Source organism: Arachis ipaensis, chromosome B3 (assembly GCF_059453495.1).
Source record: "Arachis ipaensis isolate K30076 ecotype BB chromosome B3, ASM5945349v1, whole genome shotgun sequence".
In the NCBI taxonomy this organism is placed as follows: domain Eukaryota; kingdom Viridiplantae; phylum Streptophyta; class Magnoliopsida; order Fabales; family Fabaceae; genus Arachis; species Arachis ipaensis.
The window spans coordinates 45,525,191-45,551,011 of NC_142438.1; the positions used below are offsets into that span (position 1 = coordinate 45,525,191).

Below are 25,821 nucleotides of genomic sequence, written 5' to 3' on the forward strand. Positions count from 1 at the left end.
GAAACCTAAAGTTTCCGATATAAAATCTAATATATTCATTAAGTTTCACAATTTTCCCTTTAAAAATTTTACCAATTAGTAAAACCCAAAAAACAGATCAAGGTGATTTGAAATTGATGTGGTTAGTTACATCTTGCATTCAAAAAGTTGCAGTACAATTATTTTCCTCCAGCGCTATTATGATTTTTTCTTAGCTTATCTAGCATACCTAATTTGCTAATCAAGTGGCGCACGTACGGACCAATCAATTTAAAACTAATTGGAAACGAAAACGTGACGTAATTTATTTAAGAAAAAAGAAGCAAAAACAATAGACCTATAAAAGAGGGAAAAGGTATGTTGAATCCTTGCCGCAAGTGTGACTGAACTTCACGAAATGCACATACCTCGCTATTTTCGTAGCAAATTAGTAAATACACCATCCAATTTACAAGGAAAAAGGGAGAGAACCTGGGAGAGTCCCTCCTGAAAACAAACGAATAACGAGAGAAAAATTTCACATGCTTCCATTTGGGCAACCCAGAAGCATGTAGACAAGAAAACTGTACAGTGTACTATACAGGTGAGTTACAAGTATAGGCATATATATATATATATATATATATATATGCTCTCCATCAACCTGGTTGAAAAAATGGACTTACTTTCTGTACTATGAGAGTTCTTGCTTTCCATGGAAGTCGGATGTGGATGATGGGGGAGGTCTAGAAGTAGATGACTGCAGTGGAGGTGCAGTAAGGGCATACGTGAGTCTTGATGACGATGAGTTCTCGATCAAACCAGCAATTCCAGCGGCTGCGGATTGTGCATTTGAAGGAAGGAAAAGATCATGCCTTTGATCTTTGTATGCACTCCAAACCTATACGACATGAAAGGTAAAGAACATCGTAAATGGTGATTTGGCTGGTATATATTTGCAATAGGCACACGGCAAACCAACATTTGAAGTGCCACCAGGCAAAACGAAAACAATCATATGAATTTATTAATCCAGATGTGTTAGACTCACGTCAGAATTGTTCAATATTTCTCGGACTTTAGTACAGTGGGCTCCTTCAGTAGCAAAGGCATGCAATACCTGATTCAGTATATAAATGCACCTTGTCAGTGTAGATGAACTAACAAATTCAGCTCAAATCAGTAAAAAAATTCTTGCAGAAAGAAATACAAATATTATGGACTCAAATAAATGCAACGATTCTCATTTTGAAGTTGAAAGGTTAGACAATCACGATAAGATCCAAGTCATTTAACAGTAAAATCAGAGGTAAGAATCAAAATGGTCCCTCTATCTTTTATCAAAATGATCCCCCATTTTTTACATAGATGAAGTTAGTCCTCTGTCAAAAAGCCACTTGATGTGGAAGGTTATCTGCCTAAGTCGCCAAACATTAGGCATGCAAGGTGATTCAATCAATCTGGTTCAGACCAAAATTGATCAAATCCAACAAATATATAATTAACGCTATCAAAGGGAATTTGATGTGGAAGGTTATCTGCCGAAGTCGCCAAACATTAGGCATGCAAGGTGATTCAATCAATCTGGTTCAGACCAAAATTGATCAAATCCAACAAATATATAATCCACACATTGCATCATCTTCCTTCCATAACCAATCTCTCTTCCTCCTCCAAGATATAAAACCTTAAGAGGGTGGTCACCATGATATACAACCAAAATGATGATGTAAATATAGTAAAGAAAGGCAGGAATAAGACCAATTATGGCAATCCAATATGTGGAAATCTCAATCAAAGCCAGTATACGTCAAACCCCAATCCTTATCAAATGCATGAAACCTAAAACCTAAAGTCTAGCAACACCCCACCCCCAAAAAAAAATATTCTTGCAATCCCTCCCTCCCAATGATGGAATACCCCCTCTGTTAAAAAAAAAAAAAAAAAAAAAAAAAAAAAAAAAAAAAAAAAAAAAAAAAAAAAAAGAGTAGAGGAGCTTACCTTGCAATGGCAAAATTGGGAAGGAATTTTTTTTAAAAAAAATTGGACGCTTTTGTGTTATTGTTTTTTAAATTGAATCCACGTCATTTTAATTACTCCTCCTAATTACTAAGGTTTCAAATCTTGGAGGAGAATGAAAGAGAGCTTGGTTGCAAAAAATAAGAGGGAAGAACACGAAGGTGGTGATGATGCAGTGTGCAAGTTATATGTTCTTTGGGTTTGATCAAGTTGATAGAGACCAAATTGAATGAACCAACTTTATGCCATGTCAGGCATGCCTAATGCTCTGCCACATTTGCAGTTAACGGTCCACGTTAACAGCAATAATTCGCTATTTGAAGGAAGGACTAACTCGATCTAAGGACCATTTTGATTGTTACCTTTAAAAAAAATGACACAAAACAAAAACAGGAGAACAGGGTAGTCTTTACAGAAGACCATTATGATTAATTTAAAAGACTAGGATAAAATATGCAGCTAGGATAATAGTCTTGTATAGAGGGAAATAACATAAACCAAACAAAATATGCAGGACTCATTACTTGAGGAAGAAAAAAATCGATGACGAGACTCTAACCTCAATTGCAAGCACTCTGCCGATAGAAGCTTCAGATTCATTCCAGTTCATTTGAGAACAAAAACCATTTCTCCCTCCAGCCCTCCAATCAAGCAGACCAAGAAGTACCTCAACAAGACCAACTCTGCATTGTTTGCAAAATTATTGCTACGGTTAGAGACAAATGTACCTCTCACAACAATAAATACAAAATATAGCCTTGAAGCATTCACCTCTACAGACAAAATAAATCTGACATAAATTTTATTCATCTCTATTGCATTGAAAGTAGGAATACATTCAAGTCAATATCCTCGAGATTATGAAATCACAATTGAACTTCCAAGATATATTAATTGGTCACAAAAATTGTTCAACATATTCTAAACGATACAAAATAAGCGATTTGTCAATTATTCAAACAGTCTCATGTTGGAAAGCCAATCCATACTGTATCACAGGATGCGTTGGAATTTACTGGACTTTATATCCAGATACACCAGGGAAAAGTACACTGAAAGGGTAATTCTATCCACAGAGAAAAAAATTGATTGTGTCCCTTGGGCCTTAATAATTATACTCAATGGGGCAAAACCATACCCAATCTAACAATTTGTTAGATCCATATATGGCCGCGTTTGTTTACCATTTCAGAACAATGAAGATAAACACAGACATACATGCACACAGACCAAAAAAATGAATACATGTAATCTGTTTGGTTGTTAAGGCACTAATAAAGAGACATGAGCACATTTGTTATTAGAAGCAAATTTTACCTCTAGTAAGGAAGTTCTTGGTGATCAACGTGATGAGGGTAGAAAGTGGAATTTTAAAACTTTTGAATGAAAAAAGTGTAATAAAAATCTGTGTCGTGTCTGATGTGTCCTAACAATCTGATGAAAAGATACTAAATATATGTATTTTTATGTCGTGTGTCAGCACATCCTTCGTAATTTGTGTCTTATTAAACCATTAATGGACCTATGTCACTGTGTCCATGTCTTTGATGGACATGAATGACAATCAAACACAGCCAATCATCACAAAAAACATAGCACAATTTTATGATCAGAATTATTAAATGTTATACGGACTATGGAGATTAGAGTTCAAAACAAGCTACACGACCTTCCACACAAGCACATCCAACTTCCTCCTATTTAAATTATTTTTCCGATTAGCATAGAAGTTTTTATTTTATTTGCATTTTTTGGCAGTTTTAATCTCCCAAGTAAAAAATATTGGAATGATATAAAAAACTTGAAGGTACTCACTTAAGTCCTTGTGCAACAAGAGCATCCCTTGCTCGGTTTCCAGCAACCACAACACGCTTTAAGGTCTCGAGAGCTAATATGCTTCCACCTTGCCACCCTATAGCTTTCATTAACAGTGGTACAACCTGGAAGAAGAAATTTGAGAGGGAAAGGAATATATATATAACTTCGTTTTATATAATATGTATAAAGGTAATCTCACTCACATTCTCCTCTCTGTCTCCCACAGTAAATACTTTTTAGTCATTCTAGAATATGTAATCTCATACCTGAGGGGTTCCTACACTTGTTGCTGCCATAGCTTCTGCACATGTGGTACTAGCTGCAAGTTGATGCAAGACACGCAAACAACTCAACCGCACACGTTCTTGAGGAGTTTGTGTGTGCTCTGTTGATCCATTATCAGGGTCATATGTTTTATCTGCATTTTTTCCAATATTCGCATCACCTGATGACATTGTTTCTCGCCTTCCCTCAAATGCAACAGCAGCAACTAGTTTTGGCACATATCCAAGATATCCAACGTGATCAGCTAGTGCAGGATGAACACGAAGCAATGAAACTAATGCAGCTGATAGAAGCAAAGGCAACTCTGGGTCAACAGCCTGAGTGTCATAATGTGTGGCAGCAATGGATGACAAATACTGATCTAGAAGGCCTTCCAAGAATCTTTTAGGATTTCTCAATGGAAATTTGGGATCTTTCAAAAACAGACGAACATAGATGCCACCAACCTGAATCAAAACAAAACTTGATTCCACTCCACAAAATAACAAAAAAAAAAAGTCTAAATTACATTTATTAGGTCATACCTGTGGCTCATCTCTCATTTCCTGCTGTCCAGATGCCTGCTCAGGTACATCCCAATCAACAACACGGCCTTTCACCTGCTCCCGATATAATTCTGATGCCATGGTTGAAATCTGTGCAGACAAGGAAGCTGCCATTGCTGGCGTCCACACAAGTTCTGGTGTCTCGGTAGTCTGCTCAAGCGCAACAACAACAGCTTCACCAGGTCCATCCCTAATTACTGATACAAGGCCATCTGGAAGAAACCTTGCAAGTGTTATAGCAACTCTTGGACCATGCATTGGTTGCCCAACAAGTTTCCCCAACAAGGAGGCTGCCATAGCTCTTTGTTGGAGTGGAATTTCTTCTGTATGAACGATTTTTATCATCAGCATTTAACAATCTGCAAGCACCTTCCAGGAATGAGGGAAAAAAATATAAAACAATTAAGTTCTTACCTTTCAAAGGCAACAGTAGTTCAAGAATGTAGACAACACCACCATGCTTGGCAGCTGCCCAGGCCAGTTCAGGTGTACTTGCCAATGCATAGAGAACATGGAGAGCCCCTTCACGACAACTTGGGGATGAGTGAAGCATTTGTAGTAAAACAAGGAGACTAGATCCATCTGCAACCATGGCTTGCAAACAAGGAGCATGTGCCGTCAAGAGTGACAGCACTCCTAAACAAAGTTGAGGGATGTTGCTGTTTGATGTTTCAGGGACAGAAAAGCATTCAAAAAGAGGCAGTAACTTGTCTTTATTGGAAAAAATGGATGCCAAATTTGGATTATTAGTCAATAGGTTCTGCAGAAAATAAGATAGATTAGTCAAACATGCTCAGAAAGTATTACAAACAAGTAAAGCTGTTAAGCAGTTAACCTGTAGGGAGATCAATGCGGAACGGAGACTTCTAACTAGCTCGGCTTCTTCCTTCCCAACAACTTGCTCCTCGGATATTGTGCTAGAATTATCTAGGACAGGCTGTTCACTCACAAATCCATCAACAGCATCCTCATAATTCTGAGCAGGAGAAGAGATGCCATCAACATATTGATCAGCATCCTCAAAAGGATGGTTGTGCACAACATAAGATATAAAATCAACTAGAGCAACACAAAAAGCTTCTGGTTCACTAATTTCAAATTCTGGCTGATCATTGTAGACCCTCAAGTAAACATTGCCAATGAACAATTCCTTTGATAGTGCTTTATAGGCAAAGTCATGTGAATCTCTGATATCGTATGAACCATCAGGACCTTGAGCTGCACGCTGCTGATCCACAAATTTCAGCAGCTCTCCCCGTGTTGAAGAATTCCATATAATCTAAAAAAGTAGATTACAAAATAAAAACATAGTATTAATGCAGTAATCTTAGAAGCAGAACAGCAGCATTTTAAACCAAGCATAATTGATAATGGATTGTCATTAACCACCATAATCAGTCAGCATATAACCCTACTTCCGTTTTCAGGTTTTTTCCCACCAGGGGCGGGGCCCAGGGGGATGAATGGAGGATGAGCAAAAAAAAATTGAAATTCTCACTACTGCAGCCATGAATTACGAGTATGTTATCTGCTTATTTGCACATTTTGGTACAAGGAATAGAATTGCTTAACCAGTTTCCAAATAGGAACAGAAGCTACAACCAAGCATATATTTGTATTTTACTTTTAACCGACTCAGCCTTCAAAGTATGTTCAGATAGATTAAAACCTAGCTAGAAAGAAAGTAGCGGGGGGGAACCCACCTCTGGAGACTCCAGGTTTGCATTCAACTTGGACAGCAAATCTTTAGGTAATTGATCTCGTAACATGCTAGAAAGCTTAGGTGTTAGCAAAACTCTGAGGGCATTTGCTGCCGACCAATTGTAAGGAGTTGAGCTCTCATCACCACACAAACCACTGAGCCTTGACAGAGCCTGGGCTGCCCGTATGGCATGCATGTTTTTGGCAATTTGAACACTGGCACCAACACCATGTGATTCTGTTGCATCCGGTTCTTCAGCAGTTGCATCATACTGAAGCAGCAGCGGCAATAGGTACCTATCATGGACCATGGACCATACTAAATGACTTAGTCCAACAAATATTCTGTGAACATATAACATAATTGGAAAAGTCATTTTCTGAAATTAACACAAATATGTACTATCCACATATACAAGTTCATTAGGTATCCACAGCAGAAGTCACCACTAGATCAAAAGGATTAACTGACATACATTAAGGAATGAAAACCACACAGGTCAACCACGTTTTTTTTTTGTTTGGGGGGGGGGGGGGTGTTCGGTAAGGGATCCCCTATACAAAAGCAAAGGCAAAGAAACTTTAGATTTATCTATAAAGCATAGCTTTTCCAATCTCTCAACATTGCCACAAAAGTTTTGCCTCCTTTCTACTACGAACCCAACAAACCTAGTCAATAGAAATCAGTCAAGGACTAAACAGCGCGCACAGCATTCATCAAAGATGATAAACAAATCGCTCCATAAGAAAACAGCTACTGGGCAATGCAAAAAAAGATATGAATTTGACTCTGAGCTTGTCTCACACATAACACACACATCTAGCCTTATGTGGCTTTCAAACCTGCAACAAGACATCAGTATTAGCTATGTTAAGCACAGCTGACCCATATAAAAAATTTGAATTTAGAGGAAGCTTGGGACTTACAAATGGGTTTGTCTAGACCAAAGTTGTGATAGAGGAGTGAGTAAAAATTGGAAGAGGGATTTACAGCTAAAACTACCAGAGGAATCAGGAGACAATATCCTTTTGTCAGGGGTTAGAAGACAGAAAAATCATCAAGGATACCTAAGAAAGCCAAAAGTTGAAATGATTCCCTATCATTAAGGTTAAGAAAGAAATGGAAGTCCCAAGAGGAAGAGGAACCCAGGATCAAATCGACAATGATAAAGACAAGGAAAGGCTAGGTTTAAAGAGGTATCTCCTATCAAATGGTCTGCCCAAAACCCACAAAAATTATGATAATACTACAAAATAGAATAGCTAGACAATTCCAAACTAGACACAACTCTAATAACAAAAAAATGATACGGGAGATAGTATGATCCCTCAATAAATTATCATCGAATTATAACTAGACTAACATACATCATTCCCTTTATAGCTCCACCGATATAGGAGCGGACAGATCGTTTTAAAATAGTTGCCAATAATATGCCAGACATTTCTCAAAAAAATAACCATTCTAGTGCATAAGTAATTTTGGTATTATCTGCTCCAACAAGAGCGCACACATGAAACATCTTTGTCACGTATGGATGAACTTTGTAAAATGGGTTTTGAACCCAATCAGATGTTGAGATTAGTTTCATAAGTAATATATATAAGCTTTGAAAATTAAGCCTTTGCAAAATCTAGAGAGCTTAGTAGATAGCTGTTTACAGAATTACTTTCATACACAGTAAATTTTCACGTAATGGTAAAGCTCATCTTACTCAATAAGTACTTAAGCTATTTGGCGACACAGGCACACAAAAACACTAAGTTTGCCAACTAAGCCTAAATTCACATGGAACATCCTCCTGCATACCTATAGTTGAGAGATAAATACCAAGCATTTTATCCAAAAAAAATAATTGACATACCATAAAACACCAGCCCTCAATAAAGCATCCTGCAATTCAGATGAAACAGAAACATTGGCAATAGTCTGTAGAGCAGCATCAACAGCTCCTGGTACAAGCTCAAACTCAGTGCAGTGCACAATGTCTGGAACTAGCCCAGAAAACTCGAGTATCTCAGATCTGGCAGCCTCAAATTGACTAAGAACTGAAAATGTTCGCATGATGTTTGTAACAATAATGGCAGATGGTTCATTTCCAGGAGTAGATGGCTGAACAACGTACATGCAACGGGAAAGAAGAGTTGCAAGAAGTTGCACTCCTCCATCTCTTACCAGCTCTTCTCCATTCAGTGAAGAAGATGCACATCTGACCACAATAAAAATCAATGTGCAGCATGAGTTAGAATGGTATTCAAAATATTTTAGAAAATAGTGAAGCCAATATGAAAGAAATGGAATTTTACGTCAGCCAAACAAGCTCTGATGCTGCAACAAGGAGAGGTGCTCTATCTGAAGAAAGAAAATTGTTATCATCCTTGTCCACAGTAACAGCACTTAACAACATGGGATAGCCAGCATATTTGAATGGCTCCAATATGTCTCCATATCTTCTGTATAAAATGCATTGTCCCTTCAGCAAAAGAAGCAATCTCCAAGGCTGAGGACCTTGCAATCCTTGCATTGTAGCCTAAGATACAGTCCACAAAAGGTAAATATTTTCAGTGAATTAGAATATAAAAATCTACTGTTGCAAGCAAATGATATTATATCGCATAAATTCACTGTAAACATCCACCCAAGAAGCAAAATGAAATTTTAACATACATCATGATTTTGCCATCCCAAATCTGTGCATGCATATAACTAAGCCTGTCTATAGCTGGCTTGCAAAAGGAGAAAAGAAGAACAAAACAACAGCATATGCATCTACAACACACTCCCAATCTGAGTGACAAGGGGCTATCACACCATTTCTCACACTAAAGAAAGTACATGGACTTGTTTGCATGATTAATATACTTACATATCAAAAATTAAGAAGTTAAGACAACAAAACATGTCCCCATGGCATTTGAAGACTTCAAAATAACTAGAGTTTGTCCATAAGTGACTTCTATTGACATATGAATCCAAATAAGCTTGTAACATGCAAACTATGTTTACCTGGAGGCGTTCATAAGCCTTCTGTATAGCAAGAAACTTCTCCCTTCCTTCAGGGTTTTTGTCAGGATGATATTTCATAGCAAGTTTTCGATATTGTCGCTTTAACTTTTCCTCGTCAATATTTTCAATTTGCTTTGATAAGCTAGATGTTTCATCTGATACCTCCGAAGAGTGCTTTTTATTTACATCATCACCAGATACATCCTCCAAGGATATTTCAAGGATCTTGCAAGCTGCTTCTTCAGAAAGATCCATAGGTTTTCTCGTCAACTCTTCACGCCACATTACAAGTAAGGACTGCAGAAACTCTACATGCTCAACAATAGGCCAATTTGGAAAGCGGATCTCATCGCATAGATTCCTCAGGTAATAACGATGACACCACATTTCATCTCTAAGTTCAGGGTATGTAACTGGAGGCATTGGGGCATAGTCATATAAAACATGGCAATGCTGTGACAATTTCTGTGGAAAATCACCAAGGTGTTGCAAAACCTGATAAAGACAGTGAACAGGGATATATTGAACCGCATGAACAATATCGGAAAGGTAGTTTGGGAAGTACACTTGTATTCTATAAAAATATACACATCAGATCTTAATTTGTAATACCTGACGTATTAAATTTTCTGCCCTCATTTTATGAGTCCATATTATCTCAGGAGTGTCAGAATCAGATACCATTGCTGCAGCAAATGCTGCTGGACCACTGCGCTCCAATACATACAACAAAGATTCAGGAAGAAGTCCACCAAGAACACTACGTTTTGCCAAAGGCAATGAAGTTGAAACCGCAGCCTCTTCGCCACCATGAAATGCTTGGTGGACATGGGTGACAGCAAAGAGTTGCCCAATTGAAAGTAGATTAGATCCTGGATAAGCCAGTGCAAAATAAAATGCACCGGTGCTGTATAGACGTATCATGGCTTTGGGATTCCTGGTAACAATGGCCTTCAACAATGCAGCAGCTGCCTCAACAATACTTGGTTCCCCAGAGAGAATGGCCTGAATTCATAAAACAACCCACCCCCCAACACACACACAACGAAAGAGGGAAAAAATGAAAAGAAAAATAAAAACTAGATTAAAATATTATATTAATGAATTATTTGGAAGGGTAGAAAATACTAAAAATCAACTGAAACCATACTATCACATAGCAAACAACTTGAACTAAATATGATAAAGTTAACAAGCAATGAGACAATTCCTATAATCTTTGAGAAAGAAATTTTATTATAGTAGTATATCAGAACAAACATATTTTCATACATGGCCAAATAATAAGGAAAAACCTTTAAAGTACCTGTGCAATGTGAGGAAGGCAACGTGGACTTGACAAGATTCGTTTTACTCTAGGAGTTGGAGTAACAATTTCTCCAGCATCATCTAAATCTGAATGTGCAGACACCATGCTATGCAATATGGACAAAGCTGCATCTCCAACCTGAAGGCAAGAACCATGGTCAGGAAAGCACCATGAAAATATAATGAAAGCATAAATAAGACATATACATGTTCCAAGAGAAATGACATCTTTCCAGCTAGCAACATGCCAATTTTCAGAAGAATATAACAGGCACAGAAACTTGAGGTTTAAAAAAAAAAATTGCTTCATCTAAGAAGGTTGGGTAATTTTTTGCAAATGTAAGCAAGTTAAAGATAGAATTGTAATTGGTAAATAAGTTATTATAGGAGATTGAAGATAGTGGCACTGGCACCTAAACATATGTTGCTTTTCTCATTAGATTTTTTGTACCAAAGATAAATAAATAAATAAATTCAAGTCATCAAGAATAATAAGTAAGGTTTCAGTTCATGAAAGATTAATAGCATAAAAAAAACCAATTCATGCCACATATCATGATATCAGACAAGATATAATCAAGAATTCGAGATAGAGAAAAATATTTACAGAACAATTGATGTTTATATGAATATAACATTATCTTCCACCAAAGATGATGGCTCTACCTGAGGTGGGGTAAGGACAGGAACTCTAAGGGCAAGTGCCCAGCGAAGCTCACGAATATCACGCAACTTCTTCCAATCTAGCATCCCAGAGGCCCAACACCTTGTTGTCCAATCAATAGCCTTCTTGGACCATAACCTTCTAATAGCATCTTTTTCCACAGGTCCAATTTGAGCACCTTCTCTGTCGATATACATCCATTCCTTGAGTGGCTCCATGAAAGCCGTAGCAGCAATCAAATTTGATTGCAAAGGAATAGCTGTCCTCTCCGAAGCTTCATGGACCACTGTAAGAAGATCGACAGCTAATACACAGCCTCCAACTAGAACACAAGCCTCTACATTAGCTAAATCCTTCATCAAAGCCTGAAATTGAGTTAAATTAACTTTGAGTAGAGCTAGTAAAGTGAAATCACCAAAAGGAAAGAAAAAACAAGAAAGAATAAGTAGATTAAATTTACAAAGACCTTCAAAAGAAAAAGAAGTCTGTGTCTCAGAGCTCTGTCATCTGTCCTGTCCAGGAGAACAGTAATGTGAGCAGTGCCTGAAAAAGGACCAACAGTCTTGTAGTGCTGCTCATATACAATTGCCATTGCCCTTGCACAAAGCTCTCTCACTGATGAACCACCACCGCCACCAAAACCATCTAGTCTACCCATATCACACCAATCATCTGATGCACCTAGTTCATCAGGAACAGCCCCATCTACAGTAAGCCCTGTGTCTGCATCACATAAAAAACGATGGTAAAGTGCTCTAAAGAAAGCATCTGGATCACGCAACGGGAAGTCTTGTGCCCTGCCACCACTGCCACTCTCAAGCAGGAGACGCAGATAATATTGGCCCACACAAACTTCTTTTGACAGGCTTGGGTAACGAACGGAAAATTCAGCATAGTTCCAAGATATTTGCGGGACATTCTCAATCCCTGTTGCCATTTCAAGGATAGCACCCCCAGGAACAATATCTTCAGTACGCTCTTTTTCAACATCTAGTTTATGGACTTCAGCTTGCAAAGATTCTCTTAACTCTTGCCTAGTACGCTCATTCCAAATCAAATCTGCACGATTGTGATCAAGACCAAACGCTCGCCAGAATTCAGGCCAGTTACATAGAAGCCGACCAGAACCCACGGGAGTGTTCTCCACCACAACTTGAGCAGGAGCTGGAACATCTGCATTCTGCAAGCCAACTGCATTGCCATCAGGATCAACTGAATTTGATAAATCAGGTACCTTTGCTTCATTTGAGTTTGCAGATGGACAAGTAGCTGAGGCCACAACAGTTGAATACCCATTTTGTGTGACTGCTGTAGGAGATCCACTGGACAAATTTTCATTAGTATGAACAACAGAAGATTGAATATCTGAAGCCTGTCCAGAGCTTGGCTCAAGAGCAGCTCTATGGTAGTTGTCTGAGCCCCTAATAATGGCACTCCCTGTCTGCCTACCCGAATCTGAAACATCAAAATTATTAGCTGAAGCAAAGGGTTGTTCTTGAGAGGTTAGTCCTCTCCCGATGCGACTTTTCCTCTGCTGAAGTAAGCGTCTTTTTCTTCTCCCAATTGATGACTCCTCTTGATTCGTTTCTTCATCTTGAACTCCATCAGAGCGTGTATGCAAATAAGCAACAAGTCCAGGAGGCAGAATTCGAGACAATAGCTCCAAAGCGGGTTGATAGGAATCCGCCCAAAGAGCAACAAGTTGTCGACTAACTTCACGGCGTTCACCAGCAGGAAGGAAAAAAGCGTGCAATAAATGCCTCAACAAAGCACCATCACGCAGAGAAGCCTCTCGCATGGACTCCGCAGCAATAGCATCTTCTTCAGCAATTGATCGCATAATAACAGCTACTGTTTCTCTAACACTTTCGGCAGGATGACCAAATAGTGCAAACAAACGACGCTTTAACCCAGCAACTTGGCGCAACAACTCAACAAAAACATTATATTGAGTAGTTTCCCCAAGTGGATCACAAATCATAGCCTCGAGCACTTCAACCACAGCCATTGACAGCAAAGGTGATACTGACATAGGCTTCAATCTGTTGACAAGAATAATGACATAACTCTGATTAGCAAACAATACTGACTTCGTATGCATAATTGTTGCGTGCCACTCTCCTTTAGAATCCATCACATTAGCATCACCAGGCCCACCACCAATGAGTGCTGCAACAAGCCCGGCAGCCTCCGATGCAACACCCTCTGAACCATTTCTAAGCAAACCCATTATCCTTCCAACTGCTGCTGGAAAAGACATCACGTGTGATGCGGCACTTCTTGATGCAAGTAGTCGATGTAAACAAGCAATAAAACCCATCACAGTTGCAGCAGCTTTTGGTGACGGGGGTGGCAAAGGAGGAGATTCTGGAGGAAGATTTGAGGCCGCAGGAAGCATAGTAATCAAGGCCATCAAGGTAACCTCTGGCACTTCAATGTTTAAAGGCACACCAGTAAAAGGTATACATGCATTGAACTCCCTTATTCTTCGCCATAGTTTAGCTCTTGATCCAGGAATGGAACCACCTTCAGCAACAGCATCCTTGGCAGCAGCTGCTAAATGTTTCAAATGCATTGAAGCACTTTCAGCATCAGCAACTGGCTTTTGCTGACCATATTGCAAATAAACTCTTCCACAGGGAGGATCAATCCGGTGACCAGGCATTGTCAGCCTTGGCAATACAGGTATGGCACATTGACCCTGCACAAAACATCACCAAAAGTCAAAGATGCACTTAGACAATGCAGGATTTCTTTATTTTGGAAAATAAAAATATACCATATAGCCATTTGCTTCAGTATGGTAAAATGTTTAAAATTGATATGAAGATTCTAAGCAATAAACTAGCAAATGAACTGCCATACTTTACTTCCATCTATACATGCCATAGTAGGAAAATTCTTAACCAAGATGAGATACATCTACCTACTTCAGTTTGAATTGCATCACGAACAGCTGCAAGTAAGCTATCGCGAGATGTGCTTGCATAAACCTACAATCAGTACCATACAAATGAGAAATTTCAGAGCATAAAATTTCATAATTGCAGTAGCATAACATCGCTTACATGGATAGGACATCCATCACTGAATTCAACTGCAAACATCTGGGGCTCTTCAGCAAACCGAACAAGGGCGCTTACTGAAGACAAAGGACGAACAGTAACAGCCTGCACACATCTAGTGAAAATTCTCAATATATGATATAAGCTTTCCAAGTAAAAATCATCTTACATGGAGATAGAAATGTACTGATATAAAGCAGTTCAGTCAGATACGTATAAAGACTACATAAAACTATTGATATACACAAAACTGTACATTAATTGAACTTGTATAAAACTTCCATTCTTCCATAAATTCTATTTTGCCCTGGACAAAAAAAGAATGATGCTTCTTGCTACATGACAACTTAAATATGTAGGCTCCTAACAATACACAAAATAGGGGGTCAAGAAATCTGCATGTACTTCAAATTATAAAAAGCTGATACTGTTTGTGTTATTCTAGATAAAATCAGAACTAAATTCCAGAAACTAGTTGTGCAACTCAATGCATACATTCTTGTGTCAGAAGTTGATAGATTTCCCAAAGCATTTACACACATTTTTCTATATTACTAGTTGTCTTAACAAATGCGTCACTTACTTCGTAATTCTCAGGACGCCTTTCCACGAGTGACACTTTTGTAAGAATGAGCTGTCGAGATACAGCATCACCATGTTCACCAAGTCCTCCTTTCGGACCAACTCCTAAGCTCAATCCTGGAACGTTCAGAGTTCCATGGGCAGCAGAACGCAACCTAGTTACAGACCAACCTCCCAAAGGGGTATCTTCGGCTCCAACTGCCTCTTTTGCTGCATTAGATTTATACGCTTAAGGTTAAAAAACCAAAAAACAAAAGAAACTCACTACAGGCAATAAATAATTCAAATGTGGAAGGAAGATTAATGATGTCATAATTATAACTGGATACCCCTTTGTTTTATATACTCAGAGATTGTAAGAGTTTGGGAACTCTCCACAGACAAGGACAACCCAACAGTGGATTTTGCAGTTTTTGTCTGCAATAAAAATTACTCTGTTACTACTGCTGATATGTTAAGTTGTGTTACAAGACAATACATAAATCATCGCATTATCTCAATATCAAATGGTAACATGAATTAAGATGCCAATATCTAGGAGAACAATTGTTTAGGCTTAAAGAACATCATCATACCAAGTTTGCAATAATAGCTGAATTAGTGCACCCAGAGGCAGCTTGGAAAGCTTTAGATTTCCTTCCATATAAAGGGCAAAGGATAAAACCACTCCCATGATCAACATTTTTCTTACCAAATGCATCACAAAGAATAATAATTGCAGGAGAATCCATGTCTCTAAAATCCAAGCACCAGCGAAGGTCACCAGATTTTGTGTCAATAAGTTCAACACCAACATAAGTTATCTTAAGTTTCTGTAAGTGTCAAGAATCATACAAAGATAATTAGTTTCACAGCATATACATTTCTTTTTCTGTTTTTTTCTTTGCATTTTTATACAGCGAAGCTCATCACACACTTTATCAAGCATATAAAAATTCAATCAGATTTTTAGAAAAGCATCAGCAACTCATCCTAACGTGTTCTATCCCCCCCCCCCCCCTTCTTTTTTTCTCTTTTTCGGGGCCTTCCCTCCCCCTAAATATAAAAATCGTTGTCGTCTAAATTACTTGAAAAATGCAAGACACGTTCACATCCTCAAACTTCACCATAACCAGCAGCTAAAAATATAAAACATATGACGACTAAAAACCAACAATCATACACCCTTCACCATCCCAATCAAGATGCAGCCATGCATTACACCATAAGTAGCAACCAAAACAGCGTGCCCAGAATAACTTACAAAAGGAACCCATTGAGACGCCCGCCGTCGAAGATGCAGCACCGGGAACTCAGCCACCGGCGCCAACCTATTCCACCTTATCCGATGCATCTCTGTCAGAATACTCGCCCTATACCTCGACGAGAACTTTATCGCCTTGAACTTCCCCCTTCCATCGGTTCTCACGCTCACACTGAACTCATTCGAATTATCGTCACGTCCAAGGACCGGCGCGGCACCCTCGAAATCAGTGGCGACGTCGTATGAGTTCGTAACAGAGAGCGAGGACGGGTCGAGCGTGACAATGGAGACGCTGGATACGCACAGTATCCGCTTATACCGGCCGCGCCAGGAGTGCTTCACGACCATGTACCGGCAGAGGTACTCGGGCTCCTCGAGTGGAGCTGGTGCGGCCGAGCCGGAGGACGAGCGCGCGGCGACAACGCCAGCGGAGGCAGATTCCATGATGGGCGGAGGACGGAGGTGGACGGGGCGGTTGAGATCGGAGGCGTAGCGGGTTACGGATTCGACCTGGGGGAGGTAGGCGAGAGTGGGGACACGTGGCGCATGCTGAAGGCTGCTGAGGAAGGACCAGAATCCCTGCTGCTGATGCTGCTGCTGCCGCGAGGAGTAGTACAATAGTGCTGCCGCCTCCGCCGGGGTTCGGTGAGGCCGAGACTGATTCGCCCCCAGCTCTGAAAATTTGGGGAGAGAGATTTTACATTCAATTCGGTCGTTTTCAGATCGAATCGAAAACCCTAACTAATCTGCGATTGGTTCAGCGAATGCGAAAATAATCCGAATCGGAATTACGGGACTGGAGAATAAGAGCGGATGTTTATGCAGGTGAATCAGAGAAACCGCATGGCGAAAATTGAATCCAAGATAGAGATCAAGGAGAAGTTTGGCCGAAACGGAGCGAAAGAGAGAGAGAGTAGTGGAAAGAGGGAAGGATAGCGATGATCCCACGGACCGCATCTGACTACTTAGGATGACGTGGCGTGCTCTTATTTGTTAACACCGAAACCGACTTTCGGAGTTAATACTTTCACATTTTGTGATATTTCATTTTAATTTACATTTACTGTTAAGAAGGAAAAAAAAAGAATTTACACCTATTAATAAGTTATAATTCAAATGGTATTAGTTTTTCATATTCATTTAAGAGATTGTGTGTTTGAGTCTTTTTTTTTTTTTAGTAAAAAAATAATTTATACTTTGTTTGAATATTTAATAAAAAATGAGAAAAAAAATAAAAAATAAATAAATTTTTTGCACGTTGTTTGGATAAAAAAAATTGATGAAAAAAAAATAAAAAAAAAATAAGAAAAAAAAATTTTTGTTTTGACAAATTATAATAGAGTAAAATTATCTTATTACCTTTATATATGTTATATATAAATTATAATTTATTAATGTATTTAAAATATTTTTTTAATAAAAAAATTATCCAAATTATTTTTTAAGATTTTAAATGTCATAAATAAAAAGATATATCTTTATTTTTCAAACAAATACATTATAAATAAATAATTATGTAAACGAATAATAAAAATTACTTCATAGGTTACGTCATTAATTTCTTTAACTATATTGTAAGAAAAATATCAATAAATTATCGTTAAAAAAATAAAATAGTCAAAAGTTGCAAATTCTTATACAATTCTTATAAACACATAAATATAATAAAACACCAAAAGAGTAACATATAAATATAATAAACATATAGCATAATAAGTCAAGGAGAACAAAAATTTATACAAATCTGCCAAACCAGATTCTGGTTCAAGAATTCACCAAAACATGTTTCTATGTAATTCGAAACAGTGCAATTCGAACTCCAAATTCATATAATTTGAATCAACATGATTCGAACTACGTTGACATGCACACACCCATGTAATTCGAATCCATCTTATTCGAATTACACACTAATAGTAATTCAAATCAGAGTGATCCTAAGTAATTCGAATTTGACTGATTCGAATTATTCATGGTAAAATTTGAATTATACTGTTAAAAAATTAATAATTTATTAAAAAAATTAATAATTTAAAAATTAAAAAAATATATATTTTATTTCATACGTTAAAAAAAAGCTAAAAAAATATTTAATTACGAGACTTCTTTAAAATATTAATGAGCTATCAATTCGAATTCCATACAATACTCTTTTGTCCATTTTTAATAGCTCATGAATATTTTTTAACAAATTTTTTTAATAAATTTATTTAAATTATACTACAAAAAATATTTTATTCTATGCAAAACAATTTTAAAAAAAATAGCTTAAAAAATATTAGGAGTACTATAAAAAATTCTAATGTTCTAATGACTTAGATAAATACATGCATGTACTCAAATTTTAAATAAAATACTCTACATAGTCAATTTTAATTTAGAAATTAAAAAAATATTTTATTCCATACAAAATAATTAAAAAATATATTTTATTCTATACAAAATAATTTTTAAAAAAATGGCTTAAAAGATGTTATGAGTACTATAAAAGTTTGTAATATTCTAGTGATTTAGGTAAATACATGATAAAAATATATTTTCTTTTATTTCTAAATTATTATTGATTATGTAGAGTATTTCTTTAATATCCTAAGTCATTAGGACATTACAAATTTTTTAATAAATTTATTTAATTATACCACAAAAAAAATTATTCTATGCAAAATAATTTAAAAAATGGCGTAAAATATGTTAGGAGTACTATAAAAATTTGTAATGTGCTAGTGAGACATTAAAGAAATACTCTACATAATCAATAATAATTTAGAAATAAAAGAAAATATATTTTAAAGAAGTCTCATAATTAAATATTTTGTTAGCTTTTTTTAATATATGAAATAAAATATATATTTTTTAATTTTTAAATTATTAATTTTTTAATAAATTATTAATTTTTTAACAGCTGATAAAATCTACAATAGTATTGCAGAATTTGAATCGGGGAATGAGAACAGAGTGAAATGCAGAATGAACTTGAGAGAGATTCAAAAATGGAATTGTGATTATGGTTAATCTGATTTACTTGCAAATGACTAGTTCTATATTTATAGATACTAGAAAAAACTGAACCACACTAATTTAGCACTCTGCTAACTAAATGCTATGAGTTAGGAGCCTCTAACAAACTTAAGTAACAACTCTACTAATTTAAAGATACAACTAATTAGCTATATTAACTGCATAGCCTTATCATCCAACAGCCTCCCTCAAGCTTGGAGTGCATATATCAACCAATTCAAGCTTGCGATAAAATGATGCAAATGGTCCTGGAGCTAAGCTCTTTGTGAGCACGTCTGCTATCTGTTCTCCACTGAGGATTGGCAGTAACTTTAGTGAACCATCTTGTACTCTATCTCTCACCGTATGACAGTCTATCTCGATATGCTTCGTTCTTTCGTGAAATACAGGGTTGGCGGCTATATGCATTGCGGACTGGTTGTCGCAGTAAAGAGTGATCGGTTTGCTCAGTGGGGTATGAAAGTCTCGAAGTATGTAGCTAAGCCACCTTCCCTCACATGTTGCCAAAGCCATAGCTCTATACTCCGCTTCTGCTGATGATCTCGCAACTGTAGTTTGTTTCCTACTTTTCCATGACACAAGAGATGAACCCAAAAAGAAACAAAATCCAGATACAGATCTCCTTGTGTCTGGACATGTCCCCCAGTCGGAATCTGAGTATCCTGTGAGCGACAAATCTGATGAGGCAGTAGAGAATTTTATTCCACTGGCTGGTGCACGCTTTATATATCTTAAGATGTGCAAGGCTGCTTTGAAATGATCTATTGTAGCGCAGTCCAAGTACTGGCTCAACTTGTTGACGGCGAATGAAATATCTGGTCTTGTATTTGTGAGGTACAGCAGCCTCCCAACAAGCCTGCGGTAAGGAGTCAAGTCAGTTAATACGGTGCCTGAAGATTTGGACAGTGGAATTGTGTAGTTCATTGGCGTAGTCGCAGGCTTGGCATTTGTCATTCCAAATTCATGGAGGAGATCAGTAGCATATTTTCGCTGATTCATGACAATTCCTTATTTGCTCCGTGCAATTTCAAAACCCAGAAAGTACTTAAGTTTACCTATGTCCTTGATGTTGAATGCATCATCCAACACCTTTTTCATCCGATTTATTTCATTAATGTTGTTGCCAGATAAAATCAGATCATCCACATACACAAGAATGCAAGTGAAATCATCTCTGGTGCCTTTGGTAAAGAGAGATGTATCTGCCTTGGATTGAATGTACCCTGAAGCTTTGAGAACTGAGCATAATTTGTGGTTTCATTGACGACTAGCTTGTTTGAGCCCATAAAGAGATCTTTCAAGCTTACAAACACTGTTGGGAGGAGCCGATAAACCTGGAGGAACCTGCATATAAACTGTCTCAGGGAGATCACCATGTAAGAAGGCAGTGTTGACATCAAATTGGTAGAGAAACCAACCCTTAGACGCTGCAAGTGCTAACAAAACTCGAAGAGTAGACATTTTTACCACAGGAATGAATGTGTCAAAGAAATCAAATCCAGGAATTTGAGTATAGCCTTTTGCAACGAGCCTTGCTTTGTGTCTTTCCACTGTCCCATCTGCTTTGAGTTTGGTTTTAAAAATCTATTTGCACCCCACTGCTCTCTTTCCTTTAGGTAAGGATGTAACAGTCCAAGTTTTATTTGCTTCAAGAGCATTGAGTTCTGATCTAATTGCTTTTTTCCAACAATCATGTTGAATTGCTTGTTCATAACTTTGAGGTTCAATGATAGAATCAATAGCTAAAAAAAGAATTTTGTGTGTATGTGAAAAATTATCATAGGACATATATTGAGAGAGTGGATATCTTGCCTTGAAAGATGATTGGGATTCATTCTGAGTTGCTGTGCTGGTTTGGAAACATTGGAAATCAGACAAATATGCTGGTGGTTTTCTAATCCTACATGATCTCCTAGGAACTAAAGTTGGTGAGACAGTGGATGTATGGGAAGAGGGAGGAATGGGATTTTGAGGATGATCAGTGTGTGCATCATGAGGTGTGGATGGGGTGATGAGATGTGATTGTGAGGAAGGTGTATGTGAAACATGATTTGGTATGCTAATAGTAGATTCTGGAACATGAGCTAGTGTTTTATTTGTAATAGGCATAATGGGTGTATGTGCTGATATGAATGTGTCATCAAAGAGTAAAGCATGATTATTTGAAATTTGAGTATTATTAGTAGATGAATTGTTAGTAAATGAGGAGTCAGGGGCATCTTTAGTGTGAAAAGGAAAATTTCTTTCATAGAAAATAACATTTCGTGATAAAAAAAATTCATTAGTTTGCAAATCCATAAGAAGATATCCTTTAGTGCCAGACTTAAAACCCAAAAATACAGCTTGTTTGGCTCTTTTTTCTAATTTAGTTCTATGAGCAGCCAAAGTCGAGGCAAATGCCAAACAGCCAAAAATTTTAAAATGTTTGATGTAAGGGAGTTTATTAAACATGACTTGATAGGGGCTTTTTAAATTGAGAGAGGAGCTAGGAATTCTATTAATGACATGAATGGCATGAGCAGTAGCTAAATGCCAAAATTTTTTAGGAACGTTACTTTCAAATAGAAAAGCTCTTGTCATGTTTAAGATATCCTGGTGCTTCCTCTCTACTATACCATTTTGTTGTGGGATTCCACACAGGTGGTTTGATGTAAAATACCTTTTGAATTATAAAAATCATGCATGATAAACTCCTTACCATTATCTGATCTTATACATTTCACTTTCTTTTGAAATTGAGTTTCAATCATTGTGATAAAGTTTCGAAGCAAATTAGAGGTTTCTCCTTTGGTTTTCATAAAATAAGCCCAAGTAAATCTACTATAATCATCTACTATAGTGAGAAAATATTTGTGACCTTTGATAGATTGAATTGCTAAAGGTCCCCAAATGTTAATATGCATCAAATCAAAATAATTTTCAGATTTATTAATGCTTGTAGGAAAAGGAATACGTTTCTGTTTTGCAAAATGACAAGGTGCACAAGGAATGCTTGCATTATCAGAAATAGAAAAGTCATAAGCTTTCTTTATTATGTCTAATCTCTCAGAAGAGATGTGTCCTAACCTACTGTGCCAAATATCTCTAAAAGCAGAATCTGCTGTGAGTGCTGCTGTGAGTGCAGGTACAGATTTATTGGTGAAGGAATGCAAATCCAAATCGGTGTGAGTCTTGAATTCCAATGTATACAATCCAGCCTTGGCTTCAGCAATGCCAATCATCTTCAAGCTCTTTCGATCCTGTATCTCACAATGCACCTCGTCAAACAAGAATTTATATGGTAAGTGTTTTGTGGCTTTGGAAATTGAAATTATGTTGAAAGAAAAGGATGGAGCGTAAAAGACATTTGTGAGGTTTATATTATTTGGAAAAGAGACTGTTCCACAAATAGAGGAAACAACCTTTGAACCATCTGGTAATTGAAGCATAATTGGATTTATTTTATGATAATTTTTGAAGAATTTTAATGAAAAAGAGACATGTGCAGTAGTACCACTGTCCAAAATCCAATCATTTGGTTTCAATTTATGTTTGGCAAAAGAAAGAATGTGGTATACACCTAGGGATGGGACTTATGCCTCAATTGCCAGTGTTGAGTTATGAACAAGATCCTCTTCATGATCCTGGAATAAAGCAATGAGAGCTTGTTTTTGCTCTTTGGAAAATAAAGAACTTAAGCTGTTACTATTCTTTCCTGAAGGAGAGTTATTGATTTTCTCAATTTCATCATTAGTAGTGACATGATTTATGGTTCTTGAGCTTGAATCTTGTTGGTAGTGTGGAGGAAAACCATGCTTGTGATAACATGTGTCAACCAAGTGGCCAATTTTGCCACAATGAGAGCACTTCTTGATCATTCTTCTTCCTCCGAAGCCACGGCCTCTACCTCCACGCCCTCTCCCTCTTCCTCGTACGCTCATGTTGCCTCTATTAGTGTTGAAGTTGTTGTCAATTGCAGCATTTACTAATACCTTGCTTTCTGCATGATCTGAACTTGACATTTGCCTTTCTTGTTGCAATAATAGCGAAAAAACAGTATTGACATCAGGGAGGGGTCTCATTAGGATTATTTGTGATCTCACATTTCCGAACTCATCATTCAAGCCTCTAAGAACCTAACCACTTGCGACTGCTTTCTGTATCCTCTAACAATCTCTAATCCACATGTGCATGATCCTGTGCAATTGCATGATGGAATCGGTTGAAACTCTTCTAATTCTTCCCATAGTCCTTTCATCTTTGTAAAAAATGAAGTGATTGACAAATCTCCTTGTCTTGCTGAGTACATTTCTTCTTCCAACTCAACTATTCTGAACAAATCTCCTTCATAAAATCTGTGCTTAAGATCTTTCCATAACTCTGATGCCACATTACACCACATCACACTTTGCAAAATCTCACTACTTAGGGAAGCATGCAACCAAGACAGAACAAAAGTGTTGCATCTATCCCAAGCTTCAAATGTGCAATCAGATTTCTCGGATTTTGGTAAAGATCCGTCTATGAAACTAAGCTTGTTCTTCGTCTTCAGTGATATCCAAACCGATCGGGACCATGAGTGGTAATTCAGTGTAGTTAGAGGATTTGGAGTGAGTGAAATACCTGGATTTTCACTCGAATGAAGGTAGTATGGAGATGCACGATCTTGCATCAAATTCGTGCTTGGTTTTGCAGATTGAACGATCTGCCCTTGCAACGTTGCTAGCTGGTTCATCAATTGAGCCAAATTTTGAAGATCCGAGGCTGAGAAAACTTGAGTTTCCACGTTTTGACATGGGCCTTGCTCTTGATCAACCATACTTTCTGCTAATTTGTCAAAGTTGGACAGAATTGCAGATTTTCAATTCCACGATCTCTTGACCTTGCAATGGAGGAGATCCACCAAGGTGTCACCGTTTGCACATCCACGCTCACCGCACCATGATAAAATCTACAATAGTATTGCAGAATTTGAATCAGGGAATGAGAACAGAGTGAAAGTGCAGAATGAACTTGAGAGAGATTCAAATATGGAATTGTGATTATGGTTAATCTGATTTACTTGCAAATGACTAGTTCTATATTTATAGATACTAGAAAAAACTGAACCACACTAATTTAGCACTCTGCTAACTAAATGCTATGAGTTAGGAGCCTCTAACAAACTTTAGACTCTAACAAACTTAAGTAACAACTCTACTAATTTAAAGATACAACTAATTAGCTATATTAACTGCATAGCCTTATCATCCAACAACAGCATAATTCAAATTATACCATGAATAATTCGAATAAGTCAATTTCGAATTATTTAGGATTGCGTGCTAGGGAGTAATTCGAATCAGATGGATTCGAATTATATGAGTGTGTGCATGTCAAGGTAGTTCGAATCAACATGATTCGAATTATATGAATTTGGAGTTCGAATTGCACTGTTTTGAACTACATAGAAACGTGTTTTGGTGGATTCTTGAACCAGAATCTGGTTTGGCGAATTTGTGTAAATTTTTGTTCTCCTTGACTTATTATGGTGATTTGCCCAAACATATAATAAACCAAAAACATTTCTTTCAATACATCTATCTAATTACACATAAATTTAATGGTCAAGTTATTTTTGTCCTAAAATATAAAAACTCTATTTGCTTATTATTAAATTTATATTTTTTTATGGAACAAGTTTGTATGCGCTAATATATTTATATATTAATTATGTCATAAGGCATTTATTAAACGGGTCAAAATTAATAAGTACATATGTTGAGTTAAGAAATTAATTAAATTATTTAGTGATGACAAACATTATTTTTGGGCAAAATAAATAATTTGTGTTGAGAAATTATAAATTAAATATTACTAATTATTTATTGTTGCAGGCCAAAATTCAATTTTATAGCCCAAATGGAATGTAAAGCAAACAGCAAGGATGGTGGGCTGAAAGCAAAACTTAGAAGCCCAAGGAAAAGCAAAGAAAGAAGCCAAAGGAACCAACAGGCCAAGCTAATCAAACACGATCCAAGCCCGTGTCCATCAATTTAAGTTGATCCCACCAAGCTTCTCATACAAGATTGAAGCCTTCATTCCCTCTCACTTGCTTTTACCAATGCAACGTTCTTTTCTCTCTGACCATGTCAAATCACAGAAGCAAGAGAAAGTGCTTAGCTCCTAAGCTATTCAAAGAAGAGGAAAGAAAGAGAAGGTTAGGCAAGAAAGGCTGAGGTCAAATCAACAAGATCAAACCAAATCCAGCTTAGGTTAAAGGTAACCCATTTCCTTTTACATGCAACACACTTTCTTCTCTTCATATTCAACTCTCTGTCACTCCGTTTTGAGCTATATGGAAAAGAGGATTTCTGTTCCTCTCTTCTGTAAATCCACGGTCTCAAACATGTCTTGGGGACTAAGTTGGTTTTCAAGGGCTCAGATCAAGTTGACCATTGGAAGACTCTTGTGGTTGCTGCTTTATGGCTTTCGGTCAAGATGGGTAAGTCAGAAGCAAAGTTTCTACTCTAAGGTTTAATGAGAAAAAGTTATTCTGTGGGTTGGTGAAGCTCAAGGCTCAAGGTGTTGACCTTGGAAGAAGAACCCAGCAACATGCAAGGAGATAAAAGAGGTTTGCTGCTCATTCA

The 25,821-nt window shown here is 37.2% G+C and overlaps 2 protein-coding genes across 4 annotated transcripts; both read right to left on the reverse strand.

Moving 5' to 3' along the window:
* Positions 1-324: 324 nt before the first annotated feature.
* GRV2 (DNAJ heat shock N-terminal domain-containing protein) lies at positions 325-17,154 on the reverse strand. Of its 3 annotated transcripts, XM_021118832.2 has the most exons (23): positions 16,196-17,154; positions 15,528-15,764; positions 15,282-15,369; positions 14,954-15,162; positions 14,374-14,475; positions 14,236-14,298; positions 11,772-14,006; positions 11,308-11,670; positions 10,640-10,780; positions 9,946-10,338; positions 9,334-9,828; positions 8,634-8,857; positions 8,192-8,536; positions 6,329-6,623; positions 5,461-5,904; positions 5,040-5,385; positions 4,605-4,948; positions 4,062-4,526; positions 3,793-3,917; positions 2,537-2,660; positions 1,010-1,078; positions 645-859; positions 325-465 (listed from the first exon to the last, which is right to left on the reverse strand). In XM_021118832.2, the coding sequence occupies exons 1-22, from the start codon at positions 16,637-16,639 to the stop codon at positions 653-655; spliced, it is 7,758 nt and encodes a 2,585-aa protein (XP_020974491.2). In that variant the 5' UTR covers positions 16,640-17,154; the 3' UTR covers positions 325-465; positions 645-652. The 3 variants fall into 3 exon arrangements, with proteins under 3 accessions (XP_020974491.2, XP_088365489.1, XP_088365490.1); XM_088509363.1 differs by having other exon boundaries at positions 325-859; XM_088509364.1 differs by having other exon boundaries at positions 325-859; positions 14,374-14,485; positions 16,196-17,094.
* A 6,158-nt stretch (positions 17,155-23,312) lies between these two features.
* Positions 23,313-24,011, reverse strand: LOC148570486 (uncharacterized). The gene has a single exon (XM_088507064.1). The coding sequence runs from the start codon at positions 24,009-24,011 to the stop codon at positions 23,313-23,315; it is 699 nt and encodes a 232-aa protein (XP_088363190.1).
* Between the last annotated feature and the right edge of the window lie 1,810 nt (positions 24,012-25,821).

Excerpts from the sequence above, each read along its gene's own strand:
- GRV2 (XM_021118832.2), bottom strand. The coding sequence starts at position 16,639 with ATGGAATCTGCCTCCGCTGGCGTTGTCGCCGCGCGCTCGTCCTCCGGC. Across the intron at positions 5,386-5,460 it reads CCGCATTGATCTCCCTACAG|AACCTATTGACTAATAATCC; the intron begins GTTAACTGCTTA and ends TATTTTCTGCAG. Across the intron at positions 4,949-5,039 it reads ACTACTGTTGCCTTTGAAAG|AAGAAATTCCACTCCAACAA; the intron begins GTAAGAACTTAA and ends TCGTTCATACAG.
- LOC148570486 (XM_088507064.1), bottom strand. The coding sequence starts at position 24,011 with ATGGTTGATCAAGAGCAAGGCCCATGTCAAAACGTGGAAACTCAAGTT.